We start from the raw sequence: 23903 nt of genomic DNA on the forward strand, positions 1-23903 counted from the left end.
TTGCAAAAATCCTCCTGCATCTTAAGGTAGTAAGGTGGGTACCTGATCACCAAAGCATTAACTAAATTTTAAGAAAATTTGTAGCAATCTTGATGCAGTTCCAGCAAATAGAAATGGAATTATTTGAAGAACAAAATTGGACAGAGCAAGTTTTCTCTGTACAGGTCATTCATCAAGTAATGCTGGATTCTTCTTGTAATAACTTCACAGTTGGCTTCTGTTCCTATTGGTAAATCATAGCAGCAATTGAAAAATTTTGAAGGTCATCAACCCTTCCTGTGACCCAAAGGTTAACTTTTCATGAGTGTGCAGATGGCTGGTTAGTATTTCTGATGGAAGATATCAGGGTCCTCTGGATTATATAAATTATAGCACTCCATTTCCAGCTTCCATTGCCAGTGAACACTGGTTACATTATGCTTGTTGTATACATTTCATTAGGGATTTAATGATTGCTCGTTATTTGGCTGCTAGAATTGAATCTTGGAAGCCACTAACAAAATCGGTAATCGACTTTGTTGCTTGTATTTATGGTGTAGTGGGTGTGTTTATTTGCAGAGCGTCACCCATTTTGTTTGACAGACTTCCATTCAAAATTCAATGTGTTTTGAAATTACCCTATCCTGTGTATGTTTTTTTTGATATCACAGGGAAAATTTGCCTAAATTACAGAACATTTTTTCACTTTTGAGACTCTTATCTATTAACACCATACTATACTTTCTAAAGATCCTTCTGCATAGGCCTAAAGCTCCCTCTCCTCTCACAAAAAAAAAGAACTTTATAGTTCTCATGTCAACTTTGAGTTAAAAATGGCACATTGATGCTTTATAGTTTTATGCCTTGGGGTAATATACACAAAGGGAAAATGTAAACAATACAGTTACCATGCTGCTCTTGGTGACTGAGGAGGGATATCAGTAAACTTGGCCTTGAGCATTTTCATGATGCTATGCATGCTGGTCACAGATAATGCCTGATAATTCTCATTATAATCTTCTGGTAATGATCTCTGTAGATAACTCCCTGTAAAGGCAATTGAGTAGTTAAGCCCAGAGAAATGATGATCCCTGATTTTGTTTTAAAAACTTGAATTATTCAGTCTGGTGTAGTGATATGTACACTGACAGAGAGAGGATCCATCATTAAAGGTTTTTTGAGGTGATTCCTTACAATAGTGTAAAGGCATATCCAGATTTTATTCTCAGGTGTGGTGGGGGTGGGGGCAAAAGAAAAAAATCAACCAACTGATAATTATAAAAGGCAATAGACCACAAGGGGTGTTTGGCTACAACCATACAGGATTTTGGCAAGACCACAACTGGAATATTGCCTTCAGTTACAGTCTCTATATTTCATATGTTCACAGGGCTTGAGGAGGCCGTTCGACCCATTGAGTCAATGCTGGATCTCAGATCTATCAGTCCAATTCCTCCATATATTTCCCTGTAACTGGTTCTCTCTCGCATGCCCATCACCATAATCCCCCCCCCCCCCCCCGTTTCTTCTTCCACATTAAGCTGGGGGACTTTGTCCTGTGGAGAAAAACATGACCAAAATACACATGCTCTCCGTAGAGTTAAAAATAAGAGAGAATCTCATTGAAATGCATAAGAATCCAAGAGGACCAGTTAAGATAATGCTGTAAGAATATTTTCCTGGAAAATATTGTCATCTATAATTAAAGATAGAGTAACTGCCGTGAAATATTTTAATTGGTCAAAAATGGTTTTATAAAGGATAAATAATTCTTGATGAACCTGTCTGAGTTACTTACTTTGAAGAAGTGATGAAAATATTAGAATGAGTCTGTCTGTGGATATTTAAGTCATTTGAATGATTTCATAAAATTCCAGAGGAATTTTATAAAGTCATTCGACAGACTGTTAACTAAGGTTGGTGCTCATTGAACTGATGGCAAATAATTGTCCTGGTTAATAAGTTGGCTAACTAGCAGATGATAAACTGTGTTCATTGGCAAGTACTCAAACAGACAGGTTCTACAAAGGGCTGCAACAATTCGTTGCATGTATAAGGTAAGTTGATGGATAGAAAGCCACAAATTGAGTTTGCTCATAACCAGACAAATAGGCTATTAAGCAATTCATTTTGGTGCTCAAGATTTTTAGATCATCATGCCGTTTGCTAGGATGTTAATAGGTGCAGGTAAAGGAGATAGAAACTGAGCCTGTTTTGTTGGCTGCACCTCAGAGCATGGACACCTGCCTGCCAGTTGATTTCATTGTATTGCTAGATCCTTAACATCTTTATGCATGTATGATGCTCAATTTCTGATAAAAGTTTTGAGTGCATCCCAAACCATCAACAAGCCCACATTCTTATCCAAATATTTTTTTTATCACTTAGGAATTTGTTGAAAGTAGAAAGAGATTGCATCTTCTTTGCAATGTACACTGATTAAGTTCTGATTTGGTTGTTACGCCCAGAGATCTAATCAAGGCTACCACCATACCTTGTGGGACAAATGAAATGTGGGGAATACATTGCAAGTGCTGCAGCAATTATAGGTGAAAGCATTGATCTCAGCTCATGCTCCCCAGTTAGATTAATCTAGCCTGGTGTAAGGGATGATAGGCCATAGTTTGATTTCTGCACCGTACAAATAACATCTGCTGTTCATTACACTTGTCCACAGACCTGAATTGGGACATTAATTTGTAACTTAATGAAAAGAATTTACTGTTGGGGTCATCTCGCACATCTCTGCTTATTGTGGCTTTTCAATAAGCAGAGTTATGTGAGGTAACCTGGTTCTAGCCCAGTAGGTTTTAGAAGTTAAAAAAAGTCTTGGTTTAAAGAAAGAGGTTATGAAAAGAAATTTCAGCTATCTTATTCCTGTGTATATTTTGTAGTCTTCATTTAGGATGAATTAAAATGTTTAAAATACTTCACAAACATTGTGCTTTTTTTCCTTTGGTTTATTACTCTGAATATTTGTAATTGGCTGCTTAATCAGCTTGATGACATCAGAGCTGTTGGAAGTCAGGGAACTCTGAACTCTCTGAATTCAGTATCAGATAATGGGAAGTCCATGCCACTGCAATTGCTGGGTCTTTGTGGGCAGCTTTCTTTAAGGTCAGCAGGGTTGGTGCAACTATTTCACAGCAAAGTGCAAGATCCACACCAGACTGTTAACAAGAGAGCAAGCCAGGTAGTGAAGAGAAGATGCCATCAAACATTTTGGAAAGGCTAATCTTTTTACTTAGCAGATAAGGCCCCATAGGTCTTTCCAGGATTTTGTTGTTTTATACATCTGTCCTGCTTTTCTATATTCCTTTAGTGACGCTCCTTTATCCAACCACCAAGCATCACAATCTCTGTCTGTCTCTGTCCTTTCCTCTATCTGGGCTGAAGGCTGTATTTTCAATTACAATAAAACACCAATAATTAGCTATCTGCCTATTCAAAATCCCCATGGTTAGGCACTCGCTGGGGTCTTGTTTTCCATTCTCCTTTTAAACTTATTGAATTCATTGGAAAACATTAATAATGTGTAACATCTTAAAATAAAGTGAATCAAAAGTGTGTTGGTGTATCAATAGGAATAACATGTAACAATCCAGAAAATTGACCAGTTGCTAGGATGGCTGATAATCGGACTTCTACTGTATTGAGCAGATAAGAGTGAATGTACTATATTTTTTAATGATCTCTGTCCAGTCATAAAATGTTCTCTGTTCAATAAGGAAGGTTCGTGACCAATCTCCCAGAGAAGGATCATCTACTTTGTTGTAATCTGTCACCATAGACCTTGTCTTCTGAATACTATACAGTTAAAACTGCCTGCCAGTTTAATTCATTTCATTTGCTTGGGACCACTGCAGCACTTTTGTCCAGCTTTTTCCCTTGTGACCTCAAGCACACTTTTGATCTAATGTTTAAAGCCAATTAACTATGTATTATTGTGCATCTGTGGCTTTTACAAAATTAAATTAAAATTGATTAGATGCTGTGAAATTTGAAACAATGTGTTCTGCTTATGCAGCTTGTGCTTGAGTTTTGAACTGATTGTTTCTGACTTTTAACTTCCAGGCTATTTTCTGACCTTTCTGGCTCCTGTGAACAATATCACAATAGTGCAAGGCCAGACAGCAACCTTGCACTGCAAAGTTGCAGGGAATCCACTTCCGAACATAAGATGGCTGAAAAACGATGCACCAGTTTTTCAAGAAGCAAGGCGGATCACAATAAGGAAAACGGAATACGGTTCCCGGCTACGAATTCAAGATCTGGATACAACTGACACGGGCTACTACCAGTGTGTCGCATCTAATGGGAATAAAACCATCACAGCTACTGGGGTACTGTATGTGAAACTTGGTATGTATCTTTTTATATGCATATATGAACAATAGACCTTGGGTGTGGTCATTTCATGCTCCCTCCTATCCACACTTCACAAACTACACTGCTGACGAAAAACAGAGCTAACGTTTCAGGCCAAAGACTGCTTATCAGAATAAAGGATCTGCAATCTGAAACATTTAGCTCTGTTTCTCTTTCCATAGATGCTGCCTAACCCCCCCTCTCTCTCCTCCAGCCCCCACCACCCCCCCTTCACCTCCGGCTCTCCACCTCCACTGCCCCCCCCATTCTTCCTTTCACATACCCCCCGAGCCCCCATCACCCATTTTCATCTCCCAGTTCCACCAACCTGCTACCCCCTGACTTTACCCACCGTATCCCCTCCTCCATCTGGTTCCATCTGTCCTTCATCTCTCCCCATTATCACCTTATCAGATTGTAGCTCTTGTAGCCTTTATGTCCCTGCTTAACATCCTCCAGCCACTGACCCCACCTTCATCCTCCCCTCGTCCCACCTGGCTCCATCTGCCTCTTTTATTTCCTCATCTGCTTCCACCTATCACCCACCTGCCTCTGTCTCCCAACTCACCCCTCCCACCTTCCTCACCTGACTCCTGCTCATCATCCTTCTCCCCTATCACCTACTGGAGCCCATTGTACCCCTCCCCCATCCTCTTCCCTCTCCACTCTCTATCCTGATGCAGGGTCTCAAGCTGATTCCCCCCCCCCCCCCGCACAACAGTTTTAATTACAGTTAAATAACCAATACAGAACTAACAATTTATTTCTCGAAGTGGTCTCCTTCCTTCAGATTTTCATTATCGTTGGAGATATAAAAATTAAATAAAATCATTTTATTTAAAATCCTAACTTTTCTTTCATCTCTCAATAGCATCTTCCTTCCATACGTCATTTGACATTTAATTAAATATTCAATGTAATATTTGCTGTTCTGGACATTGCATGTCTTGGTGAGTATTTTTCACTCTGGTTGGAGAGGAGATGCAATATTGCTTGCTACATTCACAAACATCTCAGAAACCCACAGAAGTTAATGTGCTGTTCCGGCTCTAATTACTTCAAGTCATAATGCAAAAACCCGCAAAATTTCCATGGATAAGTGTTGTCAGTGATGAATGCCAGTCACTCATCTCAGACTGACAGCAAAATCCTGTGCCGGGAGGAAAGTCTTCAGACAATTACCCTTCAAATATTCTTGAGACAAAAAAACATTGTATGGACCATGTTACTTAGCAATGTTTTCAGTATTTTGTTCAGTATTCATTTTATTTTATATTCTTTTCTTATAGGTCAGTCTCCTACTCGCAATCCACATCACAGTTCACAGTAAGTATTACTAGCTGATGAGTTGACTTATATTTTTTTCAAAAATTTTGAGTGCCTTTTTCAAACATTAGGACTTTATTACTTTTTGTTTAGTTTTTATTGCATATTTCCAAGATCAGCTATGATGGGTGTTCTTATTTATTACGTTTTATTTTAAAACGTTGGGAAACATCTTCTTGTGGCACCCTCCCACAATGATGCAGTTGAAGTGAATTCATCACGCAAGAAAATATGTGGGCAACAAACTATGTTCCTCAAAGCTTTGCTTCTTCTCCAATCCTTTCTTCCCACCACATGTCCCCCTACCTCACCAGCTCTTTTTTTGCACTTGCGTTGGAAAAAGTTTAGAACTGCAGCGTAATATAGTTTCCCATTTGCCTTTTACTTCTGTTTACTTCATTTTAATGTCTGGGAAAGAAATAAATAATCACACATTGTGGTTATTTCATTATTTCCAATTACACAATTTTGTTTTGCTCTTGTTACTAGAGAAACCCACTGGAAGTGACACCCATTAAGGGAGGGTTTCAGTCTCATGCTAAGGAGTCAGTGTTTTGAGTTTGTGTGGAATTTTCTGTCTGAACAAAAATATTCTGCAACAAATCCTCAATTCTTACAGCTTATTTTTTTTTCCTTTGGCTTCAATGTCTTGGGTTAATTCTTTCATTACACAGACCTTGTTCAGTGCAGCCACCACCCTCAAACTGCCAAGTGATATTTGTTGGTTTTGGCAGCTTCCATTCCTGACAACCTGGCAACACCGATCTTAAGACGGACAGAATCTTGGAGGGCTAGGTATACAAGAGGTCAAAGGGAAAAGGCTGAAACAAAGGCTTCATTTCATTCGCATGTAATTCATCTCCATAAGGAGGTGAAATAAAAGTGTACAGTTCCAGCCAAGATCAACTTCTATTATTAAAGTGCATTTTCCAGTTTTTACTTCTTTAAGCTTATTGTGCTGAAGTGGAATGGCACCATTTTTATGCTTTGGACTTGTGACTCCTGGATGATGATTCATTGCCCCATTTATGTTGAGGAATCATTTCCCAGTTTTTCCATGTTTATACTGTAGGATGGTTTCAGAGCCCTGGCAAGCAATATTGGAATGGCCATGCATCAGCAAAATTTAGTCTTCTGCTATTCAGGAAGTGTGAATGCAGTGTTGAACAATTTTGTGTGCACCTGGCTACAGTTGAAACAGGAGCGATAGGGAGCAGAATTAAGAGAGAGAGAGAGAGCCATACACTGGAGCTAAAACATAAATTGAAAAGTGGTCCTGGTAAAATCTCTGTGAATATGACTGATGAAAGAGCAGGGCAATATATTAGAGACCAATAGTATAGGAAAAGAAAGAGCATGAAATTTGTAAACAGGTTTGAGACTAATAACATTTTTTTATAATTGTTAAAGATTCTATTTATCTATAGAAATAGTTTGATAAAGAAAACGTGGTGAAGGGACTGTTCTGTATTTTACTGCCATGTGTCATGTCTCCAGCAAGGAAAGATCAAATTTCAATAATAGTTTTTTCCATCTGTTTCTAACATCTCACTAATTATAATCATGAAATATAGTTTCAAAGGATTTGTTCACAACTATCACAACCAGTGCTATGTGCCTGATTTTTCAGCTTAAAAACATTTTTCTTAGAAATTCAATCATGTATCCTGTTCAACCTTGGTGTTACGTCATAGAATTTCTATGCCTGTGTCCAATGAAACAAACTGATGTTTCCAAATATTGTGTAAACTGCCAAGATGTCTCTCTGATTCATTTGTTGCATTTTAGCGTTACAAGTTTTTATTGAACCAGTGGCAACTTCGGTTATGTTGAAAGATGCTTTAGTTATTTGTAATAGTAACTAAATGGATACACAAGTAGCTAACAGTAATACAACCATAATTCAGTAAGTGGGTGTATTGTTAATATTCATGCAGATGTATTCCTGATGAATACTAATTTTTAAATTAGTATTTTGAACCTCGCATTGGTGTTTATTCATTACAGATCATTATTAGTGATCGACTTAAATGTGCTGCAGTTATCATTGTTACCAAAACACAACACATGAACAATGGAATCATTTTTTTTTATTTCAAAAGACTTTTTTTCAAAAAAAAAATGTCAGGATGAATGTTGCCCAACTCTATCCTGTGAACTGCTGGTGCCTCTTGACTCGTGTACAGAACAAATTAATCAACAAATGAAGTTTTACTTAACTGCTTTCACAAATCGACTGCACCACCTTTAAACAAATGGAAACTCATTTTATTGAATTACAAAGCAAATGCACCCAAAATGAAAGTGTCATAATTATAATTGAAAAGCCAATTTATCACTTCTGGAACCTTTCAGTAATCTTTTCTCTTTCCCTCAATACCAGTTGTTTTCCCTTTTTTTTACTGGATTATCATCCATCCTGTAGCTGAATTACCCCATAAATTGTACTTTTTCATATATAATCCACTGGACACATTAATGCCTTGAGCCAATTTGGTGTACTGTGTTCAGTGTTGCCTCTGCCAACACTGGAGAAACCAAATGCAGATTGGGTGACAGCTTTACAGAACACTTCCATTCAGTCCGCAGCGGTGATCCAGTGTTTCCCGTTGTCTGTAACTTTAGCTCTCCATCCCACTCCCACTCTTGAGTGTGCTGCCTTTGGTCTCTTACAGTATTTCAACAAAGCTCAAACATGAGCTCAAAGAACAGCATCTTATCGCATAACTGGACACAAAACAGTCCTCAAGACCCAACATTGAATTGAACAATTTCAAATAATCACCTTGTCCATTTTGTATTGGAACTGGCCAGTTCTGATGAAAGATCATCATTGTGTAATATTAACTTTGTTTATCTCTCCACAGACATTGTCTGATCTGCTGAGAATATCCAGCATTCTGTTTTTTTTTCCAGATTTCCAGCAACAGCAGTGCTTTGTATCTCATAGTTCCAGCATTGCTTTTCTTCACTTTCCCAGGTTCTCCTTTATCTCCTATTCACATCAACTCCAGTCAGATTTGCTGCAAGTACCAAATCTTCACTATCACCATTTTTGTAATTCACTCTTTCTTGGTCTCCACTCTATCACAGACAGTCCCTTTGTTCTCTCCACACCCCCACCCCCAATCTTCTCTGCAGTCTGATTTCTAACTTTTCATGATTCTGATGAACTGTCATCAACCTAAAATGCCAAATCTGTCTCTCTGTCTACAGATACTGCCTGACCTGCTGAGTATTTCCAGCATTTTCTGTCTTTATTTCAGCTTTCCAGCATCTGTAGTTTTATTGTGTCTGTGTGTGGGGGTGGGGGGTGGGGGATTGAATTCTTATACTGGTGTTTCAGATCATTTTGCTACGAAACTACATTAGGGTTAGTTTATATTTTAGGAGTAAGAGGCTCAGCTTACGAGCTGGTTCAAACTATTTCAGTTGGTGGATTTTTCAATCACAATTTTGTGGTACTATTTCAGACATTCTGTTAGGACACTTGTCTATATTGGTTTAGAGATAAATGTGACACTCATGAAGATGACTGAATACATACTGAAACACTATGGGACTTGCATCCATAAATATTGCTGAGCACAAACTCTTGAAATCCTGAAGGCTAATGTTGCCGCTCTGGGAAAGCAAATTAGTCAAATCCTGAGAATTTGTTTGCAGAGATTCTCCATTTAAATCAATGTATTACAATAACAGCAAAAACATTTTAAAACCCCCACAACACAAATCTAGTTTTGTTATCCAGAGACAATATTGTTATACTATATTTATTTGTATTTAGGCATCTGAATACTTTGCTAATATTACAAAATAAGTTTAGGGGTTTTAATTAAAAATAAAGCTATTGGGTTATCTTTGTTTGCTGAACTTGTACAGATGTGTCAGAAATATATAAAATGCCATCTTGTATCAGATGTTTAATAGTGGAAAAACTCCATGCTGAACAATATTTTGGTGTTGACCTTGCTGTTTGTTTATACACTAAATGGTATCCAGGGTTTGTAATGAAATATATAATATTGATCTGAGTAATTACAACCATCCCAGGTACTGAAGACTAAATCTTGTGTATACAAAGAATCCTTTTATTTTTCCTTTCTTGCTTGCTGTTAATCTACTTGGCTATAACATGGTGTGTTCATTTGGAGCTCTATTTCATCTACTTTGTTTGCAATGATATATATCCAGTCGTTTCAAGCCAATTAATAGCTGCTCTGCCAAAGATAGTGAAGTTTCAGCATAAAAAATGTGATTATATTAGTTTTATATTTGTGTCAGCTGACTACAATGCAATTTTGGGTACTGAGTGAATTTCAGTCAGTTGAATTCCTGGCCAACATAGAAGTCCTGATGTAGGGCTTCAACACGAAATGTCGACAACCACCACTGCACCCCCCCACCCCCCCCACAGGTGCTTCTCGACCCACTGAGTACCTACAGCAGATTGTCTGTTACACCAGATTCCAGCATCTTCAGTCTCTTGTGTCTCTTATGCCAACATAATTGAGCTCGCTTCCTGGAAGAAAATCATTATTTTGCTTCAGATATTTCTTAATGTAAATTATTATTATTGTTTAGATCTTCTACACAGTTTCCATGAATACTTTTTAGTCATAAATATACACTTGCATTAAATTCACTGTTCTTAAAGTGCTGATGGGGGATCTCAACTATAATATTATAACTTGATCTCTCAATCAAGTTTTGTCCAATTCTAGAAGCATGGGATAGATAAGTTATGCTACCAATGTTCAGATGCATAGACAGGAATACCCATAGCACTGTAAGATTGTTAGATAAAAATTCAGTACAAGGAGTATTGTAGGTAAGGCAAATGAACTTAGAGCATGGATCAGCACATGCATTTATGAAAGGGATGACCACATTAATGGGACTATATTATAGACCTCTCAATAGTCAGCGGGATTTAGAGCAACAAATTTGTAGAGAGATAGAAGACAGTTGGAAGAAAAATAAGGTTGTGATAATAGGTGATTTTAATTTTCCACATATTGACTGGGACTCCCATACTGTAAAGGGATTGGATGGGATATAGTTTACCAAATGTGTTCAGGAAAATTTCCTTAGTCAACATGTAGAGGTCCCAACTACAGAGAGCATGATACTGGATCTCCACTTGGGGAATGAGACAGGGCAGGTGACAGAAGTGTGTGTAGGGGAACACTTTGGATCTAATGATCATAATTCCATTAGTTTCTAGATAATTATGGAGAAGGATAGGACCGGTGCTCTGGTTAAGATTCTGAATTGGAAGTAAGGTCAATTTTGATGGCATCAGAAGGGATCTGGCAGGTGTGGATTTGGGATAAGCTGTTCCTGTTAGAATAAAACACAAGGCTAGTAGGCTTAGGGAACCTTGGTTATTGAGGGATATTGAGGCCCTGGTAAAGAAAAAGAAGGTGGTGCATATCAGGTATAGGCAGTTAGGATCAAATGAGGTGCTTAAGGAGTATAAGAAATGCATGAGAGCACTTGAGAGAGAAATCAGGAGGGCAAAAAGAGGACATGAGGTTCCTCTTGCAGACAGGGTAAAAGAGAATCCCAAGGGCTTCTAAAGCTATTATAAGGAGCAAAAGGATAGCAAGGGACAAAATTAGTCCTCTTGAAAATCAGCATGGTCATCTATGCATGGAGCCAAAAAAGATGGGGGAAGATCTTAAATGAATTTTTTGCATCTGTATTTAGTATGGAGACAGACACAGGGTCTATAGAACTGAGGCAAAAGAGTAGTGAGGTCATGGACCGTATCTGGATTACAGAAGAGGAGCTGCTGGCTGTCTTGAGGCAAATTAAGGTGAATAAATCTCCAGGGCCTGACAAGGTGTCCCCTTGGACCTTGTGGGAGGCTAGTGCAGAAATTGCAGGGACCCTGGCAGAGATATTTATAATGTCCTTAGCCACGGGTGAGGTGCTGGAAGATAGCTAATGTTGTTCCATTGTTCAAGAAAGGCTCTGAGAATAAGCTGGTGAGCCTGATGTGAGTCATGGGTAAATTATTGGAAGGTATTCTAAGGGACAGGATATATAAGTATTTGGATAGACAGGGCCTGATTAAGGATAGTCAACATAGCTTTGTGCGTGGTAGGTCACGTCTAACCAATTTTATGGAGTTTTTTTGAGGTGGATCCAAGAAGGTCGATGAGGAAAAGGCAGTGGCGTTGTCTACATGGACTTTATCAAGGCCTTTGACAAAGTCCCACGTGGGAGGCTGGTCCAGAAGATTAAGTCACTTGGCATTCAGGATGAAGTAGTCAATTGGATTCGACATTGGCTTGGCAAGAGAAGCCAGAGAGTGGTCGTAGATGGCTGTCTCTCTAAATGGAGGCCTGTGTCTAGTGGTGTGCCACAGGGATCGGTGCTGGGTCCATTGTTGTTTATCATCTATAATAATGATTTAGATGACGTGGCAAACTAGATCAGCAAATTTGCGAATGACACCAAGATTGGAGCGTAGTGGACAGTGAGGAAGGCTATCAAGGCTCGCAGTGTGATCTTGACCAGCTAAGTAAATGGGCTGAAAAATGGCAGATGGAATTTAATGCAGACAAGTGTGAGCTGTTGCACTTTGGGAGGACAAACCAGGGTAACACTTGCACAGTGAATAGTAGGACTCTGAGGTGTGTGGTAGAACAAAGGGAACTGGGAATACAGATCCATAGTTCCTTGAAAATGGTGTCACAGGTAGATAGGGTTGTATAGAGAGCTTTTAGCACTTTGGCCTTTATGAATCAGGGCACTGAGTACAGGAGTTGGGATCTTATGTTGAAGTTGTACAAGATGTTGGTGAGGCCGAATTTAGAGTATTGTGTGCAGTTTTGGTCATCTGCCTCCAGGAAAGATATCAATAAGCTTGAAAGAGTGCAGAGAAAATTTACAAGGATGTTGCCAGGACTTGAGTACCTGGGTTATAGAGAAAGGTTGAATAGGTAAGGACAATATCCCCTGGAGCGTAGGAGAATAAAGGGAGATCTTATAGAGGTATACAAAATTATGAGGGGTATGGATAGGGTGAATGCATGCAGGCTTTTTCCCCTCAGGTTGGGTGAGACTAGAACTAGAGGGCACAGGATTAGGGTGAAAAGTGAAATATTTAAGGGGAATCTAAGGGGAAACTTCTTCACTCAGAGGGTGGTGCAAGTGTGGAACGAGCTGCCAGTGGAAGTGGTAGATGCAGGTTCAATTGTAACATGTAAGAGAAGTTTGGATAGGTACATGGATGGGGAGGGGTTTGGAGGGATTTGATCTGGGTGCAGGTAGATAGGACTAGGCAGAAAATTGGATGGCATGGACTAGATGGGCCAAAGGGCCTGTTTCTGTGCTGTAGTACTCTATGACTCTAGAAAATTATCAGGTTGAACTGGGTCTGTGGGGAGAGAGAAAGAGTTATTGTAACAGGTTGATGAGTCTCCTTTGGAGATAAAGTTGGCTCTTTTGCAACTATCTGATATTTGGTCAATTTATCATTGGTAATTCAAAATATTGAATGAAAAGAAGTCCTCCTGCTTTGCTATCTTTCCTGTTTTAGTATATTGTGCATGTTCATTGGATCATATTTGAGACTCAAATCATTTTGGCTTTAGCCTTTTGACGTGAATACCATTTAAAGGTATTGAACACTCAGGGGTTTCTTTCTTGGGCAACAAAGCCACTAACTTGATTTTGAATATTATGCAGTCAGCTGCAATTAATTTTTCTCCAACCTACCCAATTGGGCTGAAGGGCCTGTTTCCATGCTGTACGGCTCTATGACTGCAACAAATAGCATAAGAAAAAGTACTGCAGAAAGAAGATGGGCCACTAAACCCTCAGTCAAGGTTCTCTCCTCAGTAGCACAGTTTGTGATTTTCCCCTGTGGCTTTTCTAATATCTGCACCTTAAGAGGGTGCAGCAATGTACTGAACAATACAAAGAAATGAATATAAAAGGTCTTTGAACACAGATTTCTCAATTGCACTAGGTGCATCTTGCCCTCTTTGTAAACCAATGCTGTTGCTACAGCTGTGATTTGTGTTAATAATTGACAGAATAAGGAATTTACTTGGAAGAGTAACATTCATTGCACATCCCTAAGGCTACCTCAGTACATGCTTTTGGTGATCAGATCTCTGGAGTGGAATGTGAGCTCACAACCTCTGAGAAAAGAATGTTTCCAACTAGGAAAGCCCAAAAGTCATCAGTGAACTAGTTGGATTCGTTTCTAATACTAACCTGTTATTCCAGATTGTGTTACCAAATTCAAAAAGACAAACTGTTATGGTGTAGATTTGAAGTCACAGATTATCAGTTAAACTCTAGATTATTAGAACAGTAACATGACCTCTGTGCTACGGTAGCACCTAGCATTTAGTTGCTATCTCTATGAAAGGAACAGACTGCATGGCCAGCTGAAGAAATAGTTGTTTGCTTTCATTTTGCTGTGTGAACATGTCATTCCCACAGTACTGAGGGAGACTTGTTTTCAGTCTATGTTGAAATGAACCTCTGGCAAACACTCACTTTCCATCTGTTATGTTTCACGTAATCAGCAGAGGAAAATTGGATGACAGGTTAAGAAAGTTCATCAGGTGGAGGATGCTTTCAATTCAGCCATTCTCCTCTCTCAGATGTCCAGTGCTATTTCTGATCTATGTGGTGTCCCTTGGTGACATCATTTGAAAATGTTCTCATGTCCCATGTGTGTTGACCAGACCCAGATCAATCCTTCCAGATCCTCTGAAATACTTTTGTCTTTGATTTGTCACACTTCTTACCCAATCTCTAGTAATGGATGAGCAGAAATTTCCTCCTTCAGGGGAGGAAACCTGCCATCATCAGCTGACATGTATGTGACTCCAGACTTTCAACATTTGATTGACTCGTAAATGCCCTTTGAAGTACCTCATAATACACTCAGTTGTACCATTACCATTATGTTCAAACAGAAAGGATATAACTGGGAGAACGACCTGGCATCAACCTAAACACTGAATTCAGTCACAGCAAAGTCACATCCAGCCCAGACAATATTACAAAATCCTCCTCACAAAGATCTGATGATTGGCGTCTTAATTGGGAGGGCTGACGCATAGACTGCTCAACAACAGCCTGAAGAAATCATACTCTCAGAATCGTACCTTGCAGACAATCTGCCAGACTCCTCCATCATCGTCCCTGGGATGTCAGCAACAGAAGTAGCAGCAGGATGGTATACAGGACATCACCACCTGCTCTGCTCCCTCAATTCAATAATCAATGCTCCTCCATGTTGACCAACACTTGGAAGAAGCACAGAAAGGAGCAAGGGCGCAGAATATATTCTGGATGAGGGGTTTCAATGTCGGTCACTGGGAGTGACCTGGTAGCACCATGACTGACTGAGCAGTCCTGAAGCATATCACTGCTGACTGTGGACACAAGAGACTGTAGCTGCTGGGATCTGGAGCAAAAAAAACAAACTGTTGCAGGAACTCAGTGGGTCAGGCAGCATCTGTGGAGGGAAAAGGATAGTCCGTGTTTCAGGTTAAGATCCTTCATCTGGACCGTCAATGCTTAATGGGACAGATTCAGAACAGACCTGACAGCACATAACTATCTTCTACGAGGTGCTGTGGGCCATCAGCACTGCCACAATCTCATGGCCTGGCATATCCCTCGCTCTACATTACAATCTGCCCAGGGGATCAACCCTGGTTCAGCGATGAGTGCAGAAGGGACACCTGGCATACCTAAAAATGAGGTGCCACGCCAGTGAAGCTGTAATGCTAAACAGAATAAACGGTATGCACTGGAATGAGCTAAGCGATCTTGCAACCAACAGATCAGGTCAAAGCTCTGCAGTCCTACTGCACTGAGCTGCAAATGGTGGTGGATAATTAAACAACTAACAGGAGGAGGTTGTTCCAGGAAAATCCCATCTTCAGTGATGCTAGGACCTATCTTACAAGTGCTTGAGGCAAGACTGAAGAATTTACAATCCTCCCAAGGTTCCCACCAACCTAAAGGCCAGTCTTCAGCCATTCAATTCACTTTAGGTGATATAATGAAATGGCTCGGAGCACTGAATACAGAGAGGCTATGGGACCAGTCAATACCCCAGCTGAAGAATTTGAGACCGAAACTAGCTTATTCCCTAGCCAAACTGTTCCACCACAGTTACAACCCTAGCATCCACCCAACAATGGGGAAAATTGCCCAGCTATATCCTGTATACCAAAAAATGGCAAATCCAGTTTGATTAATTACTGCCTGACTAACCTATCTCAATCATCAACAAAGTGATGAAAGGTTTCACTGACTGTACTGTTGAGCAATGCATACTCACCAATAACGTATTCATCAATGCCTCCCTTAGGCTTTCCCAGGACCACTTGATTCTAGACTTCATTGCAGCTTTGGCCCCTCAATAAGCTGAATTCCAGAGGAGTGATGAGAGTGACTGCCATAGAACCATAGAGCACAAAACAGGCCCTTCGGCCCACCATGTTGTGCCGTCCATCAAACCACCCTCACGCTATCTAACCCTTTCCTCCCGCATATCCCTCTATCCCACATTCCTCCATATGCCTATCCAACAAGCTCTTGAACCTGTCCAATGTATCTGCCTCCACCACCTTAACATCAAGGCAGCATTTCATCAAGCGTGACATCAAGGTGCCCTCGTAAATAGCTGGCCAGGGGAAAACTCTCCAATATTGGAGTCATACTTTGCATAAAGGAAGATGTTTGTAGTGATTGGAAATCAGTCATCCCAGCTCTAGGACATTACAGCAGGAGATCCTCAGGGTAGTGCCCTAGACCCGACTGTCTTGAACTGCTTCACCAATGACTTTCCTTCCATCATAAAGGTTAAGTGTGGAAATGTTTGCTGCTGATTGCGCAGTGTTCAACTCCTCACGAATTAAGCAGGCTATGCCTGCCTACAGCAAGACCTAATCAACTTACTGGCAAGTTGGGATGATTGAAGTTGTCTTCACGAGCAGATCTGAAGCAAGAGAATGACACAAACTGAAAGTGAAGTTCTATTATATAAATTCAAGTTGTTTTGGATGGATTTGGAAATAGTTTTAAAAGGATTGATGGTGGATGTGCAATGCTTAATATTTAAAGGAATATTTTTTAACTCTCAACATATTAAAAAAAAAACTTGCATGTCGGATAGAGCCAATATAGCCTTCCTGTCCACCACCTGGAATTTGCTCCATTTCTAACTGAAGGGCTTACACTGCCCATTTTGTAGTACGTTGGGATCCATTGACCCATGCATAGACCTAAAGCAGGAAGACATGCCTGGTGCAGAAGTATCTGCTGAAGCAGTTGGTATTAAAATAATGACAAAATCCTCTGGTCGTGCCTTTTACTAAATTTCTGGGGCTGATAAGGGCCATAAAATCAGCAGAATCTGGTTAAACTATCAAATGCAAAACACAGCATCATTATTCCCTGAATTTTAACTATGGAAAGTCATTATTTGCTATCAATCCAAACACACACTGGGTAGCCATTAACTGTTAGCATGTGTTTCTTTATACACACTTCTCAATATCTGATTACTTGGATAAGTTTAAATGATACCTGTTTCACTTGAGTGGCCATCAGGAAAGATTCAGATTTTCAATCTGGCCCTCATATTAAGAAGTTTGTGCATCACTGGGTTAAATGAATTACCCAGAGCAGGAAACACACCATCCCTTTGACGTTCCTAGCATAGGCTCAAGTGAAATGTATTTATTTTGCAGTGATGATGATAATGAAGATGGATTCTGCCAACCATATAGAGGAATTGCCTGTGCCCGATTCATTGGAAACCAGAGCATTTATGTTGATTCCCTCCAAATGCAGGGAGAAATTGAAAACCGAATTACTGGTAAGCAGTGTATCCCCCTATCACAAGCTATTAACCATTTGCAATTCTCATTGAAGAGAGAACGCTGCCATTTTTTAAAAATCAAAAATAGGTTGCAAGACAAACCCCTCATCATTCATATTTAAAAATGTCTAGACATATTGTTTGTTTTTAATCTTTGAAAATATATTTATACTATTGTGCATGCCACACAAACTGATTTGTCTGCATGTTCAAACAAAGAGCATTTTTCAGTGACATTTCTTTCTAGTTTTTGAACTCTAGCCATTGCTTGTTGAAACGGCTGTACTTTCTCTTTCTGTTTATTAAAGTCCTGTTTAATGATGTAGGACTATCATCTTGAGGTATATCATTAAAGTTAGAGGAATAAAAAATATGATTGGAAAATTTTAAAATAATAGTTCTTTAACTTTTTGATGACGTGTCTATATAAGAGCTACACAATTTAAAAGCTGAAACAAAAACAAAGCGAATTGCCCAAGTTTGTTGTGCACTAGTTCATCTGCCTCTTACTATCATATGTACTATCTCCTTGTGATGTTATCTGTGTCTTGATTTGACTCTGTCTCCCACAGTGTGGGTCAGAAGCTCCAACTTTTCCTTTCCCAGCAAGGCTGCCATTTAGTGATTTGAAATACTGTTGATGCCTGTATTTATAGGAAAGAAGTTTATGTAAGATGCTCATGGAATTTACAGGAGTGCAATTTACTTTGGCAAGAGCAAAGTCGTACCTTTTGTGATCTTGCAGTCTGTTTGTCCTTTTATTTAAACTCGGTGGAAAAGAAAATCATGCAGTTTGTAAAACAGACTTTTTTTCATCTTAACACACAGGTCAAATTTCACCCCTTTATTATTTCATTACAACTAAAATGCTTATTGAACAATTTTGACATGACGGAGATACTATTGTATTGCCAGGAATTATTTTTAAACATCAAAAAATAATGAAACAAATTGTAATTGTGCAAAACAGAGAGGGCCTGAGAAATTTAGCTTTGAGGATAAAATTACAGAGTTCTTGCTTGAGTCACGTTTTCTGATCCATAAGATTTGTGCTACTTGCTTTTTGTTACGAGGTATTCCTCCACTCCCTTCATAAAATGAACTATGACACCTTTGCTTTGTTTTTGCCTTTGATTAATCCTTTTTCTCTTTCTACTGCTTCCCAGCCTGCCCCTTGTCCTCTTGCTATTTACAAGTCTTCAGTGAGCATGTTATTGCTAAGATTGTAATACCACTATAACAGGCACTGCTTTCAATGCTGATGAACTATTTTATAAAGATTCTATTATCTCTGAAATGATTAAGGTGCCTTCAAATTAATGCCAGATAAATGTTTCCAACATGTGCAACAAATTCCTTTCTCAAGACTGAGCATTTGGCACATTATCCTCCTTCCTTCTATTGATCGGTTTGTGCAAAAGTTTATTTGAAATGTGCAATTCCTGTGTTGAACAAGGTAGGATTTTCTAGCAATACAAGGGTCTACTGTGCTGACAATATGAATGCAGCAATGAATATTCACTTCCTTTAGTATAGAGACACCATATGGTAAAGTGAAGCAATTGCTGCCTTGTAGATATTTTGAGACGTGGTAATTAAATATTGCTTGATAAATGAATGAAATCAATGGAAAAGGAATGATTTACTGACATGTTTTCAAAGAATAAAGATCTAAAGTTGTTGAATGATGAAGCTTTTGGTTTTGGGTGTTGATTTTATTTCACAACGCATTAGAATTAGTTTGGGTTGCACCCTCCATGCAATGAATCTTTATTTGTCCATGATAGACTTCAGTGCCATTTTGCTTCCAAGCTGATAAAACTTTGTCAGCTGTCACTGATAGTATTTGATGGGAGGAAATGGGTAAAATCTGGCCCTTGTACAGTTTAATGTGGACTTAAAGGTGGGATACTTTTTGGGGATTCTGGCTCCCAGTAGCCTTAATCCAAACAATTTTGAGAAGTGTATGTGGAAAAGGTTACTCTGCGTATCAGTATCAAAATAATATTGCTTGCATTTGTTTTGCATTAGTCAGTCTATGTTACTCTGAACAATTAGCATTTATGACCAACAATATTAAATTGATCAACTGTTGGATCATTGATAACACAGGTATGTTTTGTTTGAAAGCATCATTTGCTTTGAAGTGAAGCTGTCCTTGGCTGGAATTCATTCCAAATAATTTTGTTGAACTTTCTGTAAAGAAAACCACTAGTGTGTATGTAGTTTTGCTTTATTTTGATTTTCATGAAAAGTTCACTATCTAAAATTTCAATTTCTCACATTTTTAGTGACCAAGCAACATTGGGGGGAAAAAAAATTATCTCTTTTCTGAAGGCTAATGTTATTGATATGAAATATTTTCACTTTAGACCAGTTGAAGCTTGAAGTTAGTGTGATAATCAAAGCGAAAATGTATAGCTGGTACAAGTAAATTATAGTAATGTACTTGATAACTATGGTTTAAAAGCAGTAGTATTCAAATCAATTGTGTTTTCCCATTTCAGCTGCATTTACTATGATTGGCACTTCCACCCACCTCTCGGATCAGTGCTCACAGTTTGCCATCCCATCCTTCTGCCACTTTGTGTTCCCACTCTGTGATGATAATTCCCGTAACCCCAAACCACGGGAATTATGCCGGGATGAGTGTGAAGTTCTGGAAAATGATCTGTGCAAAACAGAATACATTATTGCAAGGTCAAACCCGCTCATTCTTATGCAGCTTCAATTGCCGAACTGTGAGGACCTGCCACTCCCAGAAAGCCCGGAGTCTGCAAACTGTATGAGAATTGGAATTCCCGTGGATAGGATTAACAAATGTAAGTATGAAAAAGATCATTTGTTGACAAATCACATCAATCATTGACTTGTTGCATCTTCCCAATGATCTTCCTTAGATCAAGTTGTCATTTAACTAGATATCAGGTGTTAAAAGACTCTTACTGATCACAAGGCATGCAAAATCTACTTTAAGGACAATTAATGCTGAACCTGAGAGAATATATAATCTAGAGCTACAAAAATTTGTAACCTGATGCTCAAAATAACTCAACAGCAGCTGATCCTGAACTTGCATTACCTCAATATGCTTTTTTACTGATATCATCATTTTTCTAGTCCTAGTTCTCAAATCATTAACCTCATTCTGAATGTTGAAGCATCCACATAGCTGGTGATAATTCTGTACATTTCCTTCCCTAGATATTAATCTCAAAATAACTTCCTGTCTGAGCTCTAGGCTTTTGTGCTTACATGCACACCAGTTTTAACTGGTAATAAGTCAGTGTAACTAAAAATGATAAGGTTAACTGTGTTGTTCCACTCTTCTAGATTTATGTTACTTTGCATCTTCGCAGGTTTTGTTTCATAGAATTTTAAAAAAACCTTTCAAAAGAGTAACCCAAAATAACTTTTTGATCCAGAGAGATAGAGATGGAGAAGGGTGTATACAACAAGAATGAAATATGTTTGTACATATTTTGCCTTGGTTTCACAAGGGTGAAGTTCCTCAGGGTCTCATCCACCCTATTGTCACACTGGATTTTTTTTTGCAGAAAACTTTTCTTATGATGCACATATGGTTTCTACAGAATTAACTACAGAGTTTTAACAGCCAGCTAAATTAGTATTTTTGTGAATGTGGTGTTTTAAAATTTGTTACTGTTTTTTAGCTAACAGACTTGGGAGGAAAATCTAAGTGTTTCTTGCATGTGTAAACTTCAAAATTAGCCCTGTTTAGTTTTTGAATTTAAAGGCCAATTACTCAAAGTCAAGGCTATCGCATGAACACTATTCAGAGATGTAAACAACCAAATTTGACTCAAGTCTGTTGGAAGTAAATAGTAGTTAACACTTGAAAATTTGCCAAAAAGCATCCTAAGACAGTTTGAGAGAATGAGCAGGTTGATATTCTTGAAAGATAATAATTCTATGTGTATTTAACAGTTAATTTATAAAACTTTTAATTACAGTTTTTACAGATATACTTCAAGTATTGGATAAAATCCAAGTACATATGCATTTTTTATGTTACATAAGTCTCTTGTTTATTGTTTAATGAATGCCTCAAATTTTAACATTTGAAAACTGGTGAACTTTTACAGTTGCTTAAGATAATCTGGTATTTAATAGGAAAGTTGAGAATGTGCTGTTCATTTATTTGTGTGAGGTAACTGAAATGCTATGAAGATCTTGGCCAGGCTAGATCTATTTGAAATTAGAAGTTGCAATTCACCCATGAAACAAGATAGGTTAAAAATGATCGAATCTGACAGGGAATTATGACAGCCTGGTTTTGTTCGGATACAGATGTGATTTTCTGTCGTGAACATTGAAAAAGGAATGTATTTGAATAGTGACACAAATATTGCTTCACAATTGAAGAATAAAGATTTCTAATCAATTCCACTTAAGTAAAGTAATGAAATGGTGTGAGTTTTAAGTGTAGTATCAATGGAGAAGCCTTCCTCTCCCAACCCAATTCAAGGATTGTAATACTCTGAAAATGGAACTTGTGCACTGGACTTTGTAGTGAGTAGAACCATTGGTTGTGATGTGGTTGCAGTAACTAGAACAATTTTGAGCCTCAAGTTTTCAAAAGTACACCTCCTTAGTAGTTAAAGTTTACTCTCCCAGTTGGCTGAACCATAAGTTCATTCGGCTAACGGCTAAATGCTTATTAATAGATCCTTTAAAGCCATATCATTGACCAGCAATCAGGATGTTAGCAAGTGATAAGAATCTCAGCAACAGCACTACAAAGTTAGATGACATGCAGCCACCTATACTTTTTATTTTATTAAAAGAATTCTTATGATTCCATCTGACTAAATACTAGATTTAAGTTAGTAAGCCTAATTTGCAAATGTATTTGTAAATTCCAGTAATATCCTTGGAACATGAACTGTTTTAATGAAGATTGCTGTTGAAGTTTGTTTTTACCGAGTCAACTGACTAAGATAAATAGGAAATGGTCAAAAAATAGATTTAAGCAAGAAAAATAAGAGCTGAGAAAGTTTCCTGTACATAGTGCGCACTCTCATCTGGCTACATATTCATTTTGGGGGTTACCCTATGTAAAAGTAAGTTATTGAATTAGTTGTTATTGTAAGATGTAGCATGCAATCAAAAATATTTTAAAGAAACCTGACACCAAGACATGTCAGCCACTTTGCCCTACTATTACATGTGGATTTTACTAGATTAACTGGAGAAGATTAAATTAATATTGGCAAAGTGTAACTTTTTTAAAAAGTGGCTTGATTGAAGGTGGTGTAATAGAAGAACCAGCATTAACTAGTGGAATAACTGGATTAGTTCTGACCATTGAAGTGCAAGGCATTAAGTCTAGTGTTCCCTATATGCTAAGTGTATCTTTGTTTAAGTTGGCCATACAGATCACAACTGCTACAATGGCAGTGGAGCAGATTATAGAGGAACTGTCAGCGTGACCAAATCTGGGTACAAGTGCCAGTTGTGGAATTCCCAATACCCTCATGCCCACCAGTTCAGCAGCTTGGAATATCCAGAACTTGGAGGTGGCCATGCTTACTGTCGAAATCCTGGTGGGCAAATGGATGGACCTTGGTGCTATACCCAGAGCGAAGCTCGTCTCGAACTCTGTGACATCCCTGCTTGCCGTAAGCATAGTAGCCTGTTTCATAATGTGTAACCTGCACCATAAAGACAAAAGTTAAATGTTGATAATGCGACAATAAACATGTTACAGTATAATGGTGAATTCACCTGTTTGTAATTTGAGCATTAAATAAATAAAAAGACAACCTATCATTGACCCAGAGACAAGGTGGTTGAGTGGATTAGCTTGCTAACCCTTCAGTTTTGGAGATGTCCTTGATGTGAGCTCTTGACTATACACTGATTATCTATTTCCACCTCTGTAACCTCTTCTGAATCTGATCTTGCCATAACTTATCTTTAGCTGAAACCTTCATCTATGCCTTTTGTTAAGTTTAGGCTTGACTATTCCAAGCAGTCTTAGCAGTCTTTCTCAATCCAGTCTTCGTAGACTTGGGGCAGTCCAAAAATGTGCTACTCATTCTTTAATTTGCTCCAACTCCCATATTAACCACTAATCCTGTGTTTCGATCTACATGGACTCATAGTTAAGTAAAGCCTTGGTTTTACAATGCTCACCCTTATTTTCATATCCATACATGGGTCTCACCCCTCAGGATCTCTATTATTTTGTCCAGCTCTGTAATTTTCAGAGCTATCCATGTTGTACTGATTCTGGACTTTTGACCATGCTTGAATTTAATGTCTTCATCGATGATAGCTGTGCATTCACCTCCCAAACCTCTCAGATATTGCACCCCTTCCATAGTTTTGCAAG

General features: G+C 38.6%; 1 protein-coding gene across 3 annotated transcripts in view; it reads left to right on the top strand.

The window, feature by feature from the left end:
- ror2 (receptor tyrosine kinase-like orphan receptor 2) overlaps positions 1-23903 on the top strand; it is a 203258-nt gene that overhangs the window by 172762 nt on the left and 6593 nt on the right. For 2 of the 3 annotated variants that reach the window (XM_052019647.1, XM_052019645.1), the window contains 5 exons: positions 4054-4341; positions 5637-5673; positions 17415-17542; positions 20053-20367; positions 22933-23187. In XM_052019647.1, the coding sequence (XP_051875607.1) occupies positions 4054-4341; positions 5637-5673; positions 17415-17542; positions 20053-20367; positions 22933-23187 (1023 nt within the window). The remainder of the gene's footprint in view (positions 1-4053; positions 4342-5636; positions 5674-17414; positions 17543-20052; positions 20368-22932; positions 23188-23903) is intronic. The other variant, XM_052019646.1, reaches the window with a different exon arrangement.

Source organism: Pristis pectinata, chromosome 7 (genome assembly GCF_009764475.1).
Source record: "Pristis pectinata isolate sPriPec2 chromosome 7, sPriPec2.1.pri, whole genome shotgun sequence".
NCBI lineage: Eukaryota > Metazoa > Chordata > Chondrichthyes > Rhinopristiformes > Pristidae > Pristis > Pristis pectinata.